The 21,595-nt window shown below is 46.3% G+C and overlaps 1 protein-coding gene across 1 annotated transcript in view; it reads right to left on the bottom strand.

The window, feature by feature from the left end:
• Nucleotides 1-18,635, bottom strand: part of LOC119462779 (sodium-coupled monocarboxylate transporter 1-like) — a 44,990-nt gene extending 26,355 nt beyond the window's left edge. The window contains exons 1-5 of the mRNA XM_049672931.1: nucleotides 18,556-18,635; nucleotides 16,358-16,487; nucleotides 11,776-11,864; nucleotides 10,516-10,625; nucleotides 7,707-7,774 (exon numbers count right to left, since the gene is read on the bottom strand). Of these exons, the coding sequence (XP_049528888.1) occupies nucleotides 7,707-7,774; nucleotides 10,516-10,625; nucleotides 11,776-11,864; nucleotides 16,358-16,487; nucleotides 18,556-18,635 (477 nt within the window). The remainder of the gene's footprint in view (nucleotides 1-7,706; nucleotides 7,775-10,515; nucleotides 10,626-11,775; nucleotides 11,865-16,357; nucleotides 16,488-18,555) is intronic.
• Between the last annotated feature and the right edge of the window lie 2,960 nt (nucleotides 18,636-21,595).

Below are 21,595 nucleotides of genomic sequence, written 5' to 3'. Positions count from 1 at the left end.
CGCCCGTGAAGTTGGGTTTTTCATCCTTCGCAATTTTGTTCTTCGCCACGGTGCTCCCCGAGAACTACTGAGTGATAGGGGCCGTGTCTTCTTGTCGGAGGGTGTCGAAGCCCTCCTCACGGAGTGCAGGATCATTCACCGAAAATCGACCGCATACCATCCCCAAACCAACGGCCTGACCGAACGGTTCAATCGCACACTTGGCGACATGTTGCGGATGTATATTTCATCCGACCACTCAACTGGGACACCGTACTCCCCTTCGTCACGTTCGCATACAACACCGCGACGCAAGCGACTACCGGCTTTTCTCCGTTTTTCCTTGTGTATGGCCGAGAACCTTCCTGCCCTTTGGACACCATACTGCCGTACCAACCTGATGCCGCAGAGTACACTCCACTTTCCGAAGTCGCCAAGTATGCTGAAGATTGCCGTCAGCTGGCACGTTCCCTCACTAGCGAGACTCAAGAACGTCAAAAGACACGACATGACCATACTCATCAACCACCACCCAGCTTTGCTCCCGGTTCGCTTGTTTGGCTTTGGATACCAGCCCACATTCCTGGCCTCTCTTCCAAACTCCTGGCGCGTTATCACGGTCCGTACCGTATCATCAAATCCACCTCACCGGTCAACTAAATCGTTGAGCCGCTCACGGTGTCACCAGACCTGCGCCGTCGTGGGCGAGAGACAGTACATGTCAACCGCCTGAAACCGTATCCTTCGCAAACCGTATCCCACTCATCTTCTCTGCGCCCTGAGTCGCCAGGGTGGCTATGCTTCGCTCCCGGGGCATTGTAATGAAGCAGAGGCGCCCCTGGGTATGTGCCGACTGAAGAGGAAGACGAAGGACCGTGCCGTGATCGCGAGAGAACCCCGCGCTAAAAACAGCCCTTGCAGTGCCTACCTGTACCTAGCGTTCTTACAACGTTATCGAGGACAATAAACCTCGTCGCAATATATATGTATATATATATATGTGAGATGTCGACCGATGCGATGCCTTTATTTCCAAGCAGTCGCCCGCGTCAGCGACGAAGCTCCGCACGAGACAAAAGATGATTATGAGTCGTATGTACAGATGACGAAGACAATATGCACAAATAGCGCTTACACAAGATGATGAGTCGTTTGTACAGATGACGACGACGATATGCGCAAAATGCGCTCACACTAACTTCCCCCCTTCAGGAAAGCGGTCAGCAAGACCGAAAGCTAGAAAGGATAGGTACGGCGCACGTAGGGTTTCAGGCGAGATACGTGAACGATTTCCGCAGTGCGGTGGCGGCGGTCAGAAGCTGAGCTGACAGGAGTGACGCGGTAGTTAACGGCCGAAGTTCGTTGCAAAACAGTGTAGGGGCCGCGATAGCTGTGGAGAAATGTTTCACAGAGCCCCGGTGCGCGAACAGGAGTCCACAAAAGAACTTCGTCGCCTGGGCGGAACGAAGCAACGCGACGCGTCGCATCATAGCGAATTTTCCTTTAGTCCTGAATGGTAGCGGTGTTGGTGCGGGCACTTTCGCGGCAGCGGGAGATGCGAGCGGCAAATTCTTCAGGAAGAGACGCGGATGGAGCAGCAGGTGCTGAAAGGAGTGTAGTGTCCAAGACGAAAGACGGCGCACGACCGTACACAAGGAAAAAGGGACTGTAATTGGTTGTATGTTGGATGGCAGTATTATACGCAAACGTCACGAAAGGTAGGATGGTGTTCCAGTTGGTGTGATCGGGTCGAACATACATTGACATCATGTCAGACAAAGTTCGATAAAAACGCTCCGTGGGACCATTTATTTGCGGATGGTACGATGATGTGGTCTTGTGGGTGGTGTCAAAGGCCTGGAGGATTTCACGTAGGACATGCGATAGGAACGTCTTGCCACGGCCACTCAGGAGGACACGAGGTGCGCCGTGGCGCAAAACGATACTGTGCACGAAAAACTCGGCGACTTCGGAGGCAGTACCAGAGCGAAGAGCAGCTGTCTCAGCGTACCGCGTTAGATGATCCACTGCGGTAACCATCCAGCGGTGACCAGCGGGCGTGAGTGGGAGGGGTCCGTACAAGTCTATGCCCACAATTTCGAAGGGGGTGGACGGGCATGGTAGAGGCTGCAGAGGACCGGCTCGAAGAGATGTCGAGCGTTTTCTGTGTGGGCATGACGCGCAGGATCCAACGTATTTGGCGACAGAGGTGGAAAGGCCCGGCCAGAAATAACGCGTTTTGATGCGGCCGTAGCCTCGTAGGTCTTATGAAAGCCTAAGTGGCCAGCCGACGCGTCGTCGTGAAATGTTTCTAATACTTAGAGTCGAAGTGAGCGAGGTAAGACTGGTACCCATCGGTTACCGGAAGGATGGTAGATTGATCAAAATAACGCTCCACCTTGAAGCTTAAAACGCGAAAGTTGTCATCTAAAACGACTGTTGGGGGGTCGTGCCAAGCCGGTCGATCAGCGTACGGCAGTATGGGTCAGTACGTTGGAGTGAGACGAGGTCAGTAGACGGAAGAAAGTCAACTGAGACAACTGACTGTCCCGGGCTACTGGGCGTGTGCTGAGACGTGTCGCTATATGGTGACGTGCAGACCGAAGGTGAAGCATGGGCGTTTGGGGACAGCCGGCAGCGCGACAAAACGTCGGAATCTTGATGTTGCTTGCCGGACCTATACGTGACAGTGAAGTCATATTCCTGTAAGCGCTGTACCCAACGGCCGAGGTGTCTAGACAAGTTTTTCAGGGACGACAACCAACAGAGAGCATGATGGTCGGTCACAACTGTGAAATGGCGGCCGTAGAGATAGGGTCGAAATTTTTGTATTGAGCACACGATGGCGAGACATTCCTGTTCTGTAATTGTGTAGTTGCGCTCAGCAGAAGAAAGAGCACAACTTGCATAAGCCACGACTTGCTCTTCGGACTTCTGTATCCGCTGCAGCAGGAAAGCGCCAATTCCATGCCCACTGGCATCCGTGTGTAGACTAGTAGGGGCCGTTGCATCCAAATGACGGAGCACGGGCCCTGACGTGAGAACCCGTTTGAGGGTCTGGAAGGCGGCTTCACAGTCGTCCGACCACACAAAGGACGCGCTCGAAGTCAGAAGTTTGTGTAGAGGAGCGGCGATGGTGGCGAAGTCACGGACAAAGCGGCGGAAGTAGGACGCCAGTCCTAGAAAGCTGCGGAGTTCTTTAAGTGCCGATGGTGGCGGAAATTGCAGTACTGCAGCAGTTTTATCGGGATCAAACTGGATGCCATGCTTACTGACGACGTGGCCCAATACTTTAATGCTTCGGCTTGCAAAGCGACACTTCTTAGTATTGAGTTGGAGACCAGCTTTTGCTAGACACGCGAGAACTTGGTCTAGACATTGTAGGTGCTGGGAGAAATTCGACGAAAAGATGAAAATGTCGTCCAAGTAACAAAGGCAGGTCTTCTATTTTAAGCCACGGCGTACTGTATCTATCATACGTTCAAACGTAGCTGGTGCATTGCACAGTCCAAAAGGCATCACGTTAAATTCGAAAAAGCCATCAGGTGTAGCAAACGCAGTCTTTTCTTTATCTGCCTCATGCATGGGAATCTGCCAATATCCGGAGCGCAAGTCGAGGCTCGAGAAATACTCGGCACCTTGTAAGGTATCCAAAGCATCGTCAATACGAGGCATTGGATAAACATCCTTACGAGTAATTTTGTTTAGCGCCCTATAATCGATGCGAAAGCGCACAGAACCATCCTTTTTTTAACAAGCACAACAGGAGAAGACCAAGGGCTTGCTGAAGGCCTTAAAATGTTGCGTGTCAGCATGTCGTTCACTTGTTCTATAACTTTTCGCTCCGAAGGTAACACACGGTACGGGCGACGGCGAATGATGCCAGAGCCGTCTGTTTCAATTCGATGAGTAGTTACAGTCGTCTGACCCAGGCCTCGCGAAGAAACGTCAAAACAAGCTTCATGCTTCATTAAAATGGTGAGGAGTGCATTGGTCTGGGCCGGATTGAGATCTGCACTCAAGGTGGCCTTAATAGCACTAGTGTGGCCTTCTGCGGGCGTACAATGCACGGAAGATGTGGCAAGCGTCGGCGAGCTTGGTGACAGTAGACCCTTTCCGCAGTAGTAGTGGCTCAGGAGTCGTATTCACGGCTGGCATAGCCACTCGAGAACCGGACCAAGCAAGAAGCGATCGTGAGTCCTCGAGAAATGCAACGCTGAGAAGATACTACCAATGCGTCTCCGTCGACAATGTCTGTTGACCCAACGGTAAGAATACGTTCTTCGTCTGGTCGGATAATAAAATTCGATGCTGCAATAAGGTTGGGACACGGGAAATCGAAAACTGGATAAGTCTCGGTGTCGCTGATGTAAATCCTTGGGTCGCCGCACGAAATTAGTGCAGAAGCAGCGGACAGGAAGTCCCATCCTAATATAATCTGATGAGCGCACGTCAAAAGCACCGCAAGTTGCACATGATGACGAATACCGTCTATCAGAACGCGAGCTGTGCACTGTCCGGTAGGAAAGATGGGAACGTCATTGGCACCACATAGGAGCGGACCAACATACGGCGTTTGCACTTTTCGCAGACGAAAGCACAGTTCACGATGTATACCAGAAATAACAGCTCCAGTATCTACAAGGGCGTCGACAGAAACACCTTCAACACAAACCGAGAGCAAATTGGCGGGGCGAGGAGGAGGAATTGGTACAGTCCGACACGATGCAGTTTCTCCTCCAAAAACTGTAGCCTCTAGTTTTCCGAACGGGTGTCCACAACATGGGAAGCAGCGCGCAAGGGCGATGAGGAACGGCGGTAAGGTGAAGGAGAGCGACGCCGGGGCGAGCGGGATGCTCGAGCCATGTCCTGGGAAGGTGAAGGAGAGCGACCAGAGGAGGTTTTGTACGGTCCGGGAACGTAGGAATCTGGCCCTGGTGTCCTGTCTCGCTAAACGTTGGCGTAGCCTCGCCTTTCACCTGGGTGACGCCCGGGAACGTAGGAGTCAAACCTAGGTGCGCTGTCTCGCTCAAAGGTAGCATAGCCCCGCCTCTTATCCTGCTGACACCGACGGCAGTAGCGAGAAATGTGGCCGCGAATACCGCAGTAGAAACAAACAGGGCGCGACGACCGCCACGGAAGTCGTACGGCTGTGCAGGAGTATTCGCTGCCAGCGAAGCTAGGGGGTCGCGGTAAGCTTCGGCAGGTGGAGACTGAACGGTCGAGGGAGTACGGGAGGCAATTTCGGCATAACTTGGCGGACGAAATGGTACAGTATAGTTTTACATTTGGGCGTTTGTCATCGATGCCAGTTCGTCCTTGATGATGTCACGCAGTCCAGTAGGAGCGGGGCGAGCGGTCGCAAGCGTCGCAGGTCCAGAAAGGTGTCCGTGAAGTTCCTCCCTGATGAGAGTGCGTATCAGGGCTCGCAACTCCGCATCACCGTTGAGACGAGGGTCGCAAGAGGCGCGTGGCAGGCGAATAGACTGGAGCGTGTCTAGACGTTGGCATGCTGTGATAATATCACCAACGCAGTTTGGGCTCTGCATGACGAGAGCATTAAAGGCGACTGTGTTGATGCCCTTCAATATGTGGCGAACGCGGTCAGCTTCCGCCAAGTCACTCTGTGCGCGGCGGCAGAGAGCGAGGACGTCCTCAATGTAGGATGTATAGGACTCGTCCTGTTCTTGTACGCGCGTTGCCAGCCTCTGTTTCGCGATTTCGGAGCGTCCAGACGACATGCCGAATATCTGGCGAAATTGCTGGGTGAATGATCGCCAGTCCGAAAAGTCACTTTCGTGGTTAAAAAACCACGTCTTCGCAACTTCGGTTAGGTAAAAGGAGACATACCGCAATTTATGCGTGTCATCCCAATGGTTGACGTCGCTGGCTCTGTTGTAGTGATCGAGGCAATCTTCCACGTCATCGCCGCGGAGGCCGGCCAAGACGGGAGGATCGCGGTGTTTGGTGTTCACCGTCCAGGTAGGTCCAGCTGGCTGAGCAGAGGTGGTAGCAGCACTGGTGGATGGGTTGGTTTCTGCCATCACCATGGCAGGCGAGAGCAAACAACTACCACACCGGAGCTCCAGGGGAATCGGGAAAGTAAGAGGACGTGAGAATCGAAGCACGCTCCACCACTTGTGTGATGTCGACCGATGCGATGCCTTTATTTCCGAGCAGTCGCCCGAGGCAGAGACGAAGCACCGCACGAGACAAAAGATGATGATGAGTCGTATGTGCAGATGACGACGACGATTAGCGCAAAATGCGCTCACTATATATATATATATATATATATATATATATACACCTGGTAACACCTCACGTAGTCAACTTACAGCGTGTTCTTCTTGGATTAGCAGTGCATTTCAAAACTTTCATTCCCGGGTATGCCACAAATGTTAAGTGCCTGAGAGTCCTACTGAAGACGAAAGAGCCTTTCTATGGCCGATGGAATGCGACGAGACCTATCATAACTTGGTACAAACCATTTCATTGGATTATGCTCTCGTTCTCCCTGATTTCAACTTTCGTTCCAACTCTGCACGGATGCTTGATATTGTGGAACCAGTGCGGTGTTGTACCAGAGAGACTTCACGCAGCTATCTCATCGTTAGCTGAAAGTTAATAGATATTAGTCTTATACACTTCATCATCCCATAAACTCATTCATCATTGTTATAACTTCATCATCCCAGATGGGATGATGAAGTTAGGAAATTTGCAAGCGCAAGCTGGAATACGCTAGCGCAAGACAGGGCTAATTTGAGATCGCAGGGAGAGGCCTTCTTCCTGCAGTGGAGATAAAATATAGGCTGATGATGATGATGATGATGATGATGATGATGATTATACATTTTAGAAAGCTCTTCGTTGTTTCCACTCCAACTTGGAAGGGTGCATTAAAATTTATTCACTAATAATCAAGCACAGAGCCACCTCTTCAATTTAGCCTAACCGAAAGGAGAACTTCTGATATGGATAGCCGTAATACCACAATTAGCAATCGATATCGCTAACCGGCATGAGGAGAAAAATTGCTGGCTCTCCCGTAATCAAGAGTAGGTGTAAGCATGAAATGCTTACCGGCAAAGCCGTTTGGTGCCGCGACGCAGGCCTGAAAGCTTACTGAGCCGAAATGTACCTGTTTTGAACTGAACCAAGTTGCAAGTCTCGTCTCAGCCGAACACCCATCCCCGGCGCGCCAGTGTTGCCGGCCTGGTCACGAAGCAGGCGGCGCAAAACCCGCGCCGCGGAACTCATGGACTGCTGGCGTTAAAAAGAGCACAGGCAGCCCAGACTCAGCGCCAAAAGATGGCAATAAATTGCATGGTACACAGTATCTGCAGTTTGAATGTCGCCATTGGAAATGGTAAATTAAAGTTAAACGTACAAGAAGTTATAGCTTGAGTGACATTGTAAATGAACATTAGGAAGAAATGGGAAGAAAAAAAATCTCGTGCTGTACAAGGGGTTGGGGCCAGAAACCGCATTTCCTTAAGTTTAGCTCGTTGCACGGATGATCTAGTTTTGCTTTCGCAACGATGTCCGGATGTTTTCTCAGGTTCTCGTTTCGATCTCGCGCCGATTCTGGTCATGAGTGCCCAGATCAGGGTTCTGGATTTTCTCTCAATGTCTCTTGAAGGTCGCCGACAATGGGAGATAAAAATATTTGATGCTTGAAAACCACTCCCGTGGTCTATTAGAATTTAAATAGAAGCACTTACCTGCGTCACAGAGCCCATACGTCCGCAGAGCATGCTGTAGATAGTCATTAAAATACCGAAACCTAAAGCTGAAATAAAGTGAGTGTTGCTAGTTAGCCATTGTGAGTGACTCAATTTGACTGAATAATTTGCATTTGACCATGATGTAGCTACCCTGTTGAAATGAGTATGATAACAGTGCGCATTCTGACAGAATATTTAGCAAGATTTCTCACAAAGAGAAATGTTCACTTCCGATAAATTATATTTATCGTGGCTGTGGTATTCATTCCTTTATAATACTGGGAAAATTGTTTGGTTGCAACTTTATAGTTTCTGTTCAAGTTCAAACTTGTTTACCTAATTACCATTGATCAGCCGGGGCCTCAATTACGCAAGGATTTTACCCTCGTCTAGTTTTAATCCTTTTTCATCATCCGATCAGCTGAATGGCCTAATCTCGGAGAAAGCTGGGGTGGGCTTCATGTGACCAACGAATAAGAAGTGAAGAAAAGCGTTACGTGCGTAATACGGCCGGTAAAGAAACGATTCCAAGTAGTCTGAAAAAATCAACTACCCTCACACTTCAATTGCACACATAGAAATTTCACTAGGGAAGTATTTTTAATATATAATGTAGCCTTGTCAACGTCATACATTCATGCTACATATATATATATTGCCGTGAAACGTATGTCCCTTTGTTCGAATTATTGGCGGGGAAGTTAGAGCGAGAGCGAAACCTCTTTAGCTGAAGCGCTGAAAATTCTTCCAGTGCGTATTTAGCCGACCACAGGCTACTATGTACGGGGAAAAGGATCGCGAACAGAAAAGATCCCACCTCTTAACTGGGCAGCATGTCTGTAGTCGGCGCCGCTTAGTTGACCCGGCCATTGGGAGTGCGTTAACAGTCTACACTTACCCCTTTCTAGCCGTGTTCGAGAGCGCAAATCAAAGGAAACATGTATTAATTCAAGCCGAATATGTCGTAACATATCTCTGACAAAATAATGAACGATGGTGACATGCTTGTTTTCTAGGCGGCGTAACTTAGATTTAGTTTACTGTAAACGCACAAGTCCCTCACCCCGTAGTATAAAAAGATAACGCATTTCTCTTCAATCAAAAAAGCTTCTGCCATGTCTCGGAAAAAAAAAACTGTGAGGTGGCTGATATGTTTGTTTTCCAGATCACGCCACTCGGATTTTGTAGACACGAAAGTGGGGAATACGCTGTGGGGAGTGCGGTTTTTGACTCGGGGATTTCTGGGCGTGGGATCTCTTTGTCTTGGTGCAAATTGTGGCAAAATTTCAAAATTTCCGGGAAGATGTGAAGACCTTGGCAGACAGCAGAATTTCTGTGTTGTTGGAACAGAGTGACGACTCCCAGAATTAATTCGTTTTGGAGCTCGACAGTGACTGTGACAGAGAAAGTCAAGGCAAAAGATGAGGATGACATGGAAGAGTCCGTCACAAGAAGCGGGGATTCCGAAGTATTGCACGACAGTGGAGCCCCAAGCAGTCGGTGTGTTTTTCAAGGAAGTCCTAGGATGGAATGTGATGTTCGCACAGTGCGTAAAGGTTTTGACACAAATACGAGCTGCCGAAGTTAAAACGAGCTAAGCACAAACTTAAATAACCAATTTTTTTGCATACAAGAGCTCTTTTTCTTTTTTAATTTTGTGTAAAACAAGATTTCGAGTAAGGCTGCCCAAGATGTAGTCGTTCTTCAGTAAACAATAGGGGACACTCAAAACGTCAAATGCCATCTATCGGCTGGCAGCAAACCGTCAACTTGATCATGTTAAGGGCACGCAAAATGAAACTACTCAGTCAACAACATACCTACACGTATGACTGCTACTTTCACCCAAGTTCTGCGATGTCCTTCTACTGATTTGCTTCCATATGCGAAGGAAGTTGTTCGTGGCAACGCCGGTAACAAGGTAGGTTTGTTTTCTTCACCGATAGACAAAAATTAGCGATTAAACTAAAGTACGTCCGGGAAACTGTGGCCGACTATATAGTGCACCTAACCACGAATTTGCAGGGTTGCTCATGTTACTGTGCTGCACTTGAAGCGGGAGTGCGTGTAAATACTTAGGTTCGCAATATGCGTTTTCGTGGGAACGTAACATAGCTGTGTGATTGGAATGCAATTCACGGTTATTTTGGAGGCGTAAGTCGAAAATTCGAGAATGTATGAGCAATCTTTTATAAGTTGCTTAGCTGGGATTGGAAGCGCACATCGTCGCGAAAATGTCTCGGTGAATGTTCCGGTTAAAAAAAAGTGAAAAACGTGGCGGACGCGACCAGTGTTGGCAAATAAATGTGCGTTTTGAGTACCCCTATTCTCCTGTTAAGAAGATAGGAAGAGGAGGGTGGGAAATGGGAAAAGTGCCAAAAACTTTTTGTATGATAATGTTATGTACAGTATTAACAAAAGCATTGATGAAGAGGTAAATATGCTGCAGCTTCTAAATAAAGAGAATGTCTGAGGGCATGACAGAGCAACATTTAAAGCGTAAAGTTGCTTTGAGGGAGACTGTATGCCTTGCAGGATGCCTTGTAGATTACGAAGTAGCCCATTCTGATAACTTGTTGTCCCAAAGCTCAAGCGGTTATTAGTATGCAGAGTTTATACTACCGAGACAAGTATGTTCATCCACAAAAAAAGGGGTTCCACGGTTTCTAAAGCTCCACACTTATTACAACAAGTGCCGGTGGTCAGTCAAATATGCTGCGATGAGGCGAATTTGATAGCAGATTGACTCAAGGCGATGAGGATGCTAATGTGGAAATATTGGAAGGGAACAGACTGTTACACTTACCTGTGCCACGTGTAATCCAGAGCACGTGGTTCTCAGCGTTTTTGTATCGACGTGCAATGACGTCAACATACAGAATAGCAGCTTGGGAGTTCACTGTCGAGGACACTGTACTTTAGGAAATGAGAAGAAAAAGATAAACAACCCAGACGTATTGAAATTATGGTCACTGATTTTATTGTCTTTATGTCCAGAATTAACACTTCCCCCTTCCTCTGTAGCACCCGTTTGTGAGAGTCGTAACTCACGTGAAAACGTGTGGTTGGGTGATATCTGAACGTAAGAACCCAAAAGCTCATAAGTGAAGCTCGGAGAATCATTTGAAATTATGAATTACCGATGGGTTTCGTAAAAGCACCAGTTACGAAATAGAAGGTATCGAAAGAGGTTAAGCAATTTTTGTCAAAAGTATTGGAGGCACATTCACAGGCACATTCGTCTCAGTAGTTTCTTTATTGTTCGCAAACGATTATGAAAATGTTCCAGCTGAATTTTGGGGGGAGTATTGGACCACGCATGCTATGTTGATAAATTTTTATACCGTCAAAAAATGGGTGGTCTTTATGAGATTGGTGGAAGCCCAAACCATTAAGTTCCGTATGCTTCGAAAAGCTGAGCCACCGACATCGAACAACAAGTATTGTAATAACGCCTCGAACATGTCTAAACACTCTTTGTAAGAATACTATTTAGTATAACTACATACAATAAAGTGTATGTAGAAACCTATCGGGGTGGGTAGATCTGCATTTTTTCATGGGATATGTTAAGAATATTCCGAAAGATGAATCTCAGTGAGGCAAGTGCTGAGCGAAGTAGTGTTTTAGTAAGAAATATTTCAATTTTTCAAGGCACATTGACTGGCATACAGTTTAATTACCAAAGAATATAATGCTTAATTTTGTTCTCGCTGATAATGCTATAAATTCTTGTAAATCTACTGTGATTTCATGAAGTATTCTAGGTGCGAATTATAGCACCTTCAGTTTTCTGTACATTTTTGAAAAGAATTTGCGCTCAAAGAAAAAAAAATTGATTTACTAGCGCGAACAATGGAATCAATATTAATAAGCAGTTATATTGATAATAAGGCCGTTATTGCAAGAAGCGAGAAATGCAAGCTCGCATGATGTTCTCAGCTGCAAAAAAGAAGGATAGCGTATATACTGGAATTTTCCCACATGGAAAGGCAGAATGAAAGCTAATTCGTGGCTAAAACAAAATCTACATATAGTTCTACACATGACACGTTTGTTTCATTACCTTGTTGCAGCGCACACGATGCCAGCAAGAAACAATCCAGACAATCCAGGAAAATCCATCAGGTATGTGTTTATGTAATATGGCACAATCTGCGAGTTAACATCAATGGAATAAGAAGTAGCTAAATCAGCCCGAGCAGAATTTTCAGAACAGATATAGTTTTTCTGGCACTAATTTGCGCAATATAGTTCCACGCTTTCTTCTCTATTCAAGAGGCACTAAAGAAAAGGTTAGAGCCTTTGCACTATGTGAAGCTAGAAGACCAGCGAAGCTGTTAATTTTGTTTACTTATATTTAATTTTTTAATTTGGTAGTTATGTTAAATGCTTGAAAAAACACAGCACATAACTTCGTTGCGTCGCTGCGCGCCGTATGCTGTATCTGCGAGTAAAAGCGAGTTTAGGTGAATAGAGTCAGACCACCTTGCACCATCAGCCGCAGCACATTGGACCACTGCGCGTTCGGCTTCGCGTCACTTTCGCATCAATTGGCCCCGTTGAGCGCGCCGGTGCTCCTTGAAGGCGCGCTCTTCCTCTTCGGAGTGAGCGACACGGGTCTTACCGATACCGAGTCGAAGGGGCAACTGATGACGTCGCTAGGGAAGTGGCTATGTCAAGAAGAATGAGACACAGCTATTAGCTTGGTAGACTTACGTTTTATCACTGACGTTTCGACACGCATCGTCAAAAACTAGCGTGTGGGGAACAGTGTTCATCGCTCCGGCGCATTGTTTTTGTCTGTTTGGGTCCAACGTGTGAAAAGGGTAGTTCAAGTGCACGTTACAGGTGCCCGAGCCCACAGGGCTATATGCATTTAGTTTGGACCCATTCTGGATTATCATCAGGATCTACCCACTTTGTTGTTCCACGCGGTGTTTTGTCCATGGAGGCGATCCGGCAGAACCTAATACTTCTACAGCTTCGCTATAAAAATATTAGGTCAAGCTAGATATTAAGGTTAGGCTTTTGCAATAACAAATTGGTCATTCGTAGCGTGAACCGAACCTTTGTATGCGATAAAATGATGAAAATGAAAAATCGTATTGGTGCCCTCTGTTGTGTGTGCGTATTATGTCTCGTCACGACTGGTTGGTTCAAAGAGAGCACCGTGGAGGGAAGTCGTATGCTGACTACGTCAACTCGTTCGTTCTGGCACGGGTGGTCCAAATCGAGAAACAGCAGCAGAGCCGTTGGGTTGTACTGCCTGTTCAGTTATGTAACTGAACGACTAGACAAACAAGGACGAGAGCTCGTCTCTGTTTGTCTCTTCATACAATTGTTTTTATGTTTCGGCGCTAGCGCTCTGACTGCTGCTACGTTCGTGCGAGGTCGCGATCTAGCAAACAGATCCCTGTGCTTAAGAAAGGAGCCAGTGAACATACCCCTGCATTTCTGAAGGGTGTCAGCACTCGTTGATGCGTCTTCGTTGTCTTTGATGCACACGTGCGGTCGTGACTAGCTGTTCTTAAAGACGGATCTCACGCATGATACGTTGGGCAACATGGCATCACCTTCGACCACGGCAGCCGTACAACCTTCAGCTGACATCCAACCATGCGCCGGTGTAACGCTACGTGCCAAACAATAATTAAGCATTCCTCGTTGCAAAAACCACACTTCAGTTGTTTTGAAATGAATGAGATGTACGAAAATTAACATTTATTTTAAAGCTATTCGTAATTACTTTTAAAAGGAAATGCCCCGCTCCGACACACGTTACATGGTATTTGTATTTAATACCAACCGCCCCGTCGCACGCCGGCCTTCACCACCACAAAAAAGCCAATGCGAAACTCTCCATAAATGTTTCTGTGCAATAGTAAAAGGAAATCACTGGTGACACTGACTAACGAAATGCGCTATGCACCTACATCCAATACTTCAGGCCCTTATACTGATGGTTCTATAGAAATTTAAAACGAAAAGCAAAAATAAAAGGAGGCACAATGGCAAAACTGCTAGAATCTGATGGTGCTGTGGAGTCGTTCTTTGTCGTGCTTTACTATCCAGATAATTTATCTGAAGATATGCTGCAGCAGGTTCGCAGCTCTACATTATTATTGACACATTATTGAAAAGCATCTTGGGTGCACCGAAACATTCGCCATATTGTTTTCCCATGGGTGAAATGGCACTGGATAATTTCGTTTATTTATGCGTTTTAGTATAAATGGTTAAGACGTCTTCATTTGCACAGTGCACTTATTGTACCAACCGGAAGGGCCCAAGTGCCAGTTCTTATTGAGATAATTGCTGCACCATGAGTCGTTTTTGCCCGTCATGCTTAAGTACAAAGCTTACAGGGACGACTGAACTCTATACCACACGGACGGGAAAAAGCTACACCTAAGCTCCTTTACTTTAAATTAAATCTTGTAGCTGGCTATGCACATTCTAACGGCGCTAAACACTGAACTTTTTTTTTCCGACCACAAATTGGATAGCTTGCTCTTCATGCTTGGTCCCCTTGTTCACTCATCTAGAATGCTTGTTTAATGCGTTAGCATTCTTAGGGGCACTTAGCGCACTTTCTGTGGGCTGTTTCTGTATCTATGTTTGTATCTATGAATGTCTGTATCTAAGCGGTCTACCGCCTAGCTGGGTCATACTGAAGTGAGTGACCGAAAGGGTAGCGCATCGGGCTGCTGTGCGGAGATACCAGGATTCGAAACCAACCATCCGACCAACTTGAGTCACTGAGTATGTGGCAATGTGTACATACTGGCAGCTCTTCGACGAACCTCTTTGACGATGGCTAGGATCACTGTAGACGTGGGACTGATATGGTGTCGTTGTTGCAAGAAACTCTGCCGCCAACGTGGAGCACGGGATATGTGTCACTTTGTCTGTGCTGGTCTCTAATGAAACACTTTGATGTCATCCTGGGTAACCAAGTGTGTGCCACTAGGTGTGTGCCGCTTTTCAACGATGAAAAAGGTCCCTTAAAATTCTCCGATGCTGAGCGGAGTGGCACTCACGTCACAAATGTTCCTCAAGCACAGCAACCTGACTTTCTAGCAGGGTGTGTCAAAATAAACCGCGCATGTGCTCATTTTTAATGAGCACTGTTTCACGCTGACGCTTTAGCGAGCTGCGCCATGAATACATTGGGCACGTTCTGCTCTTCAATGAACATCTTGATAACTTGGGTCAGTGAGTATGCGCCAGTGACTGTGCGGCAAGTGAGGGAATAGTTCTGTGCGTTCGCGTGCACCGGCACCTCACGCTTCTAGTCTTGGAGGCCACGCGCGGACTTCTCGGCAGTGTCATTAGATGGCGCGGTGTCAAGAAATAAGCGCGAGAGATCAGCCCGGTTGCCGCATGACACGTTTCTCAGTGTTTGCGCGCACCGACGCGCCGTGTACTTCGAAGGCCACGTGCCGACTTCGCAGCGGCGGTGTGAGACGGCGCCGAACATTCTTAAGGAAACGGAAAAGAGGCGTCTCGGTGCAGTACATGCCTCAAACATAACTCGTTTCGACGGTGACGGTACGTTGTGTTGCTATATTAATTCAAAGCTAACGCATCACCGTCGACAGACTTCGGGGAGGTGTTCTGCCGCACTTTTTAATTTTCTTTTGCAGATTGGCTGTGAAGACTGTTATTGATCAAAAGACCTGGTTTGCATCACATAGAAAATGTATTCTTTGTGCACAAGCTGGCAACAACGGTACACACATCTTATTTCTTTTCTTTCTCCCATTTTATTTTAGGGCCTTTCGTTCCTTTCATCGCATCTCCTACAGGCTAGCAGGCAGGCAAACATACGCCGGCTATTCACTCTGAGCTTCGGCGAAGACATTTTGCTCTCCTATGCCCCTACAGGTTCTCGGCGCTGAAACTTCGCGTACTAGCAGCAGTGCCGTAGCGCACAGCATAGTGGGCGGATAAAAAGGTGTTTAGTTACGAATGCTTCACTTTCGTGTCAGCAAATTTACCGGTCATTTTAAGACACACGTTTCCTGCGTCTGGCGAGTGGTAACAGCCGTACTAATACTCAGGAGCGCATGCGCTCCTCAGAAAATACATTATAATGGACAGTGGTTTACCGGATGCCGTGGGCTTTATTAAGCGTTGATACTATATTAACTGTATTTTCATGAAGCCGCGCTTGTATAATCGCTTAACGCTTGTACCGTTTTCGTTGCGTCCGAATCAGAAAGCGTCAGCATATTTTATTAGACTCAAACTGCTGTAGCACCAACTGCCCAGCACTGGTTCATTGTACGTGGTTTGGATTGAAATTGCATTATACAGTGTCTTTCGTTTCTGCTGGTAGTCTCAAGTACAAGTAATGTCGGGCGGTGTCATTCCTCTCAAAGTGTTTGCTATTACAAGCTGTAGTTCCCATGTTCAATGTTCTTCAACTATCAAATAGCTGCAGTTATGCGTGGCGGAGCTACATGACTTATTACTGTGGCTTACAAATCCGCTTGAAAATCAAATAACCTTGTGTGTTTTTATACATTCGTCTGTTTTATTGTATCGACTCGGATGAGTGTCGGTGCACTTCTTGTGATGTACATCAAAGCGACCGTTGGTTACAGTACTGGATAAGTTAGCCGGCCAAATGCCTTGCTTACTTGGTCTATGTTGGTTATTTCTCCCAGTTGCGTTGGGTCACAGCCCCGAAACCAAGCCGTCAGGGCTACTCCAAGGAACAGACCGGTGAAATATATCAGCACCAGAAGCAGTGCACTTGTCTGGGCGGTCCTGCAACAGGATGACGTAAAAATTTATACACGTACAATTATCTCAGGCTAATGCTGCTCCAATGAAAATGAATGCAATATATGCTTCGGAACAGCTACCATGCTATATTCAAATAAGATGCATGTCACCAGGAAGGAGGAAGCTTTAAGTGATCATCAGTTGTGGCGCAAAAATGTCACTGCGTCCAACATTTCGACAAGGTCCTTACGAAAAATTGGCTTAAGCGACATTCTTTTGTGCAGCCACTCTGGATCACTGCACGCCTTACGAAATCTGTCACACATCTCTCACTTTTATTTCTTTCACCATAGAGCAGGAAGACACGGAGATGTGGCAACAAGTTGACGGGCATCTCGGCACCTTTAGCAGTCACAAGCATACCATACTGACTGCGCATCGCAATTGGTAAAAGTACACAACATGAATGTTTTATTTGAAATTTCAATTATATGGACACTCCAGGCGAATTTTCGCTGTCGACGTCACCGTCAGGTTCCTTATAAAGTCCTTGTGCGATAAGATCATGGCCGCTCACCGTGTGCTGTAGGTGAGAGGGAAAGCACCATAGAAGCCGAGAAGAATGTTGTCTTGGTGCTGGCGCATCTACTCGAGCGCGAAGGGGGGATGCGGGCAGATGTACTAAGTGTAACTGCATCGAAAAGAAGCCAGATAGGCGCTTGGCAATTGTTGGTCCCTTGTCGAAGATTCCTGCATACTTGCACCAGCAGTGCAAACTGCTGGTGCAGCAGTGAGTCTGCGTATTATAACAAATAATGAAAATATCGAAAAAGAATCGGTACGGTGTAGTATATATGGTAAATTGTTCGAATTGTTTTGCTTCTCTGCGCTATCCCTGTTCCCAGCACGGTAGAAAATACAGGATAAAATGAGGTCCTAATTGCGAAGTAAGCCTAGCTTCGCTCTGATTAGGACATAAGTGCGCCTTGATTAACAGGTAAAATGTTTGATTATATTTTCCCTGCGTTCATCGTTTTCGCGTACTCGTACACAGATTGTAACTATACGTTTCTGGTCATACAATGGCTCTGCCATTCCAGGTCTCGTCTCAAAACTCTATATAAGGTAGTTGAAACGATACGTCATCTTTCTATGCTGAACTATCTTCTACATCAAACGATGTACAGTGCAAACACAGCCCTGTGGCAATAAAGGTATTCAGATTACATCAATTCAATACAATGAAAACAATTATGTGTTACAATCACTTCATCAGTGCGCTGTTTTATAGCTTTGTAGTGTAACTAAAAGACCCTCCTTTGAAGATGCATTTATGTAGCATGACCCTGCTTCCTTCATGGCTAACATTGTGCATGTAAAACCGTACTGTCTAATCCCCGCATACTCAATTCTGAAGCTTCGGAGCTCGAGCCTGTTAGCAACTTCCGGATGCCCATTTAACAACCCAATAATTTAGGCAAGTGGACTCGCCAAACGGCGAGGCACGTCTGATGGGGTTGAATTCTAGACACCCTCCCACTAGTTTTTCATCAAATCTAGTAAAGTCTGCCTTCCTGAAAGAGCGCTAGTTAACAATTGCGGTTCTTCCAAGCTTGGTGACTTGAGCGAATGATTATTTCTAAGCAACTGTGCTGCAAGACGAATGCCTCAGAGGGGGAGCGAGATCCCATCAAGAATCAAGGGCATTTGCCAAACCTCGAGTGCTACATGACGTGCAGTAACGACGGTCAGACAAAGAGAATTCTGTTCAATAAAGTTGGTCTCTTTAGGCCTCTCTCTCTGAGTGATGCCGTTCGCACTCGTCAGATTTCAGAGCGATACAGCATTTTTGCCCGTGCATCTAAGCTCTACAATGATCATCTCTGCAGCAAAGGTTGAGCAATTTTCGATTTGGAATATTGTCACTTCTCAAATGGAATGCACTTAAATCATATATTTGTCAGCATCAATCTCAAGACTTCAATGAATTAGGTTAAAGGTTTTCTATTGGAGAAGTACGATACCTTAGTTGTACATTCGTTAACCTCATTAAAACTGTCGGCTGTCGCAAGCACCGCAAGCTCTGCAAAATACAGTTGCTTTATCGCACCTTTGAGCGTCCTTGAGTGTCCGAGATGCCAGGAGCCTTTGCGCAACAACTTGATCCAGACAAGCCCGGTAGATCGCCATAGCCGAGTTTCCCAAGGAACAAGCCCAAATTGTTTCGTCACTCGTTAGATCAAAGCTGTAACTGTTGCCGGGAAAAAGGCTTGAAATTAGTGAAGCCGGTCAAGATGCACACAACATAACATTTACTTATTTATTATTACTCTGATAATAAAGATCCTTAAATCAGAGAGCGAAGTGGTTTATAATGCAGCGTATTTAAAACATTTGAACTGGAGAATACAGAAATAAATATCAAACATTAGGCATTCGGCGTTTAGCAGAGAAAAGTAGGAGATAAGTGTGCAGAGGTTTTACGGAGCAATCCTTTGTCAAGTTGTAACTTTTTATTCAAATATATCTTTACGCTTTAGTCGAAGCTATTTTTTTTTCGGAGAGGATGCTCTGGCTCTCATTTACGGTTAGCTCAAAGGATGGAAGATGGTATAGGTTATTATCGTGAGGCTATATTTATGTAAATATATTGTATGTATCCAACTGTTTTTCGCCTACCAGTGTTATTGGGTAGCAAATGGTCAAATAGGTTAGCTTTAGGTTATTTGCTCCAAGATCTCTGAGTGGCGCCCTCTCGCGAGTGTCCTCAGCAGGGGGACTTCACTGCCACGCCTCACGTGTGCTCGCTACGCAACGAAACATAAAGCAACATTATGTGGTCGGCCGGCCTGCCCTGCTCAAATTTTTGAAAGGCGAGTCTGCGTGTTCGCATAACAGCATCTGCAGAATGTTCCAGAACAAGTTCTCTGTAAAATATAACGAAATCGCTGTCTTTACCACTCTTCGTTTGGACTTCTCTGGGTGCTGTCTGCTAGCATTAGTGCTAGCCATTAGAATCCAACGCCGGACACGCGGCGTTCGATTCTCGTCATTGTTCTGCTGTCGTGGCGCACTCATAACGACTTGTCAGCCCTTTTAATGCGTTGGCATTCTTAAGGTACTTAACGAGCTTTCCGGGGTTTTGCATGTTTTATGGATTTATGTATATGCTTATTTGTATGTGGCCTACCGTTTTTCTGCCTATCTGGTTTATTGGGTAGCAAATCGTCAAATGGGTAGCGCATCGTCGGCTGCTTTGACCAACTTGGGTGGCTGAGTATGTGTCAGTGTACACATATGTGCCGCTCATTATTTTGTGTAACCATTGGGTATCCAACGGGCACCAAGCTGAACTTAGAACGCAGCAGCCTTTATTTGCATTTAAGTTTTCTCTATCTGCTGATATGGCACCTGAGAAGCTTGTACCTTCACCGCTTAATTATTGTGTGTCATATATATAGACGTGTGTGTGTGCGTGTGTGTCGAATCGGAATGTCCTTTCCTGTTTCATGGTGGTCAGTTTCTCTAGCTCCCTATCAGAACATGTCAAGACTGGCATCTCCTGTACTTGCTCTTTATATGCATTTACAATACATTTCGTTACATTTATTTACAATACATATTTACATTTTCAATAGCCTGGCTAGGGACCAAGAATTCTGGATCGCCAGTCAGTCTCTAGAGTCAGTAAAGGAGTACATTTATCTAGGTAAATTACTCACAGGGGACCCTGATCATGAGAAAGAAATTTAGAGAAGAATAAATTGGGGTTGGAGTGCATACAGCAGGCATTGCCAAATCCTGACTTGGAGCTTACCACTGTCGTTGAAAAGAAAAGTGTACAATCATTGCATTCTACCGGTGCTTACATATGGGGCAGAAACTTGGAGGTTAGCAAAGAAGCTTAAGAACAAGTTAAGAACCGCACAAAGAGCGATGGAACGAAAAATCTTAGGACTACCGTTAAGAGACAGGAAGAGAGCGGTGTAGATCAGAGAACAAACGGGGATAGCTGGTATTATAGTTGACATTAAGCGGAATAAATGGAGCTGGGCAGGCCATGTAATGGATAACCGGCGGACCATTAGGGTTACAGAATGAATACCAAGAGAAGGGAAGCGCAGTCGAGGTCGGCAGAAAACCAGATGGGATGATGAAGTTAAGAAATGTGCAGGCGCAAGTTCGAATACGCTAGCGCAAGACAGGGGTAATTGGAGATCGCAGGGAGAGGCCTTCGTCCTGCAGTGGACATAAAATATACGCTTATGATAATGATGCATTTACAACGTTTCAAACCAGTCGCGGGTGTAACTTAATGAGCTCTTCATATTCTTAAATATCATGCATCTATTGTCTCATATTTCTTAGGATGTTCGAACAAATGTGTGCGTGAATCATAGCCAGAGAGAATATGCAAAGTCGATCCAAATCGTCGCGAAGCTTCGGGCGAAAAGCTGTTCAGAACCAATTGTCACCGACATCAGCAAGGGTGGTTATGGGAACAGCGATTCTGAAAGAAAAAAGCGTTTTTAATTAAAGCGATACACAGTTAAATTCATTCGACAAAAATAAATTTCCTGATCAATTTTATATACGCAAGGTGAGAAAAGAACAACTCTATTTTACTTGATCATTATCAATAAATACCTTTTTTCAGCACCCACCGTAAGAGCGCCCACCGATAGCGGCGGGCGTTGACGCCGCTATCACTTGCAATGCAATGCAGCTCTTGAAGTGGGCAGGAAGGGGCACTCGTACGGTTCACCTGTTACAATATGCCCCCCTCAAATGCTGTGTTGCTTTGCTTGTCGACGTTTGTCGTGAATTTGGTGAAGCGTGTAGTTTCATTGTTTCTTAACATGTTCAGTCAAAAGTAGTGAGTTGGGACCGCCAGATAATTGTTCACTTTAGTTGTTTTCCTGGGACAGCGATGGCCAGCGGGCTTGGCGTCCGACGAAAGGACGAGCACTCTACGTCCATAGCCTTCGTTGGCCTCCAGACAAAGTATGTTCTGCGCAAGGGTGCGGTTTCCACACCATTACGGCTGAACGTTTCCTGCATCGGGTTCCGCGCTGAAAGCGCGAAACGCCCATCACGTTGAATGGCGGGGCATCTGAATATACAGCTCTAATGGCAGGCCCCCGAAACAA

The sequence above is a fragment of the Dermacentor silvarum genome, chromosome 8 (assembly GCF_013339745.2).
Source record: "Dermacentor silvarum isolate Dsil-2018 chromosome 8, BIME_Dsil_1.4, whole genome shotgun sequence".
NCBI lineage: Eukaryota > Metazoa > Arthropoda > Arachnida > Ixodida > Ixodidae > Dermacentor > Dermacentor silvarum.
Note: the sequence above shows the minus strand (reverse complement) of the source record. Positions and strands in the feature narration are given on the sequence as shown.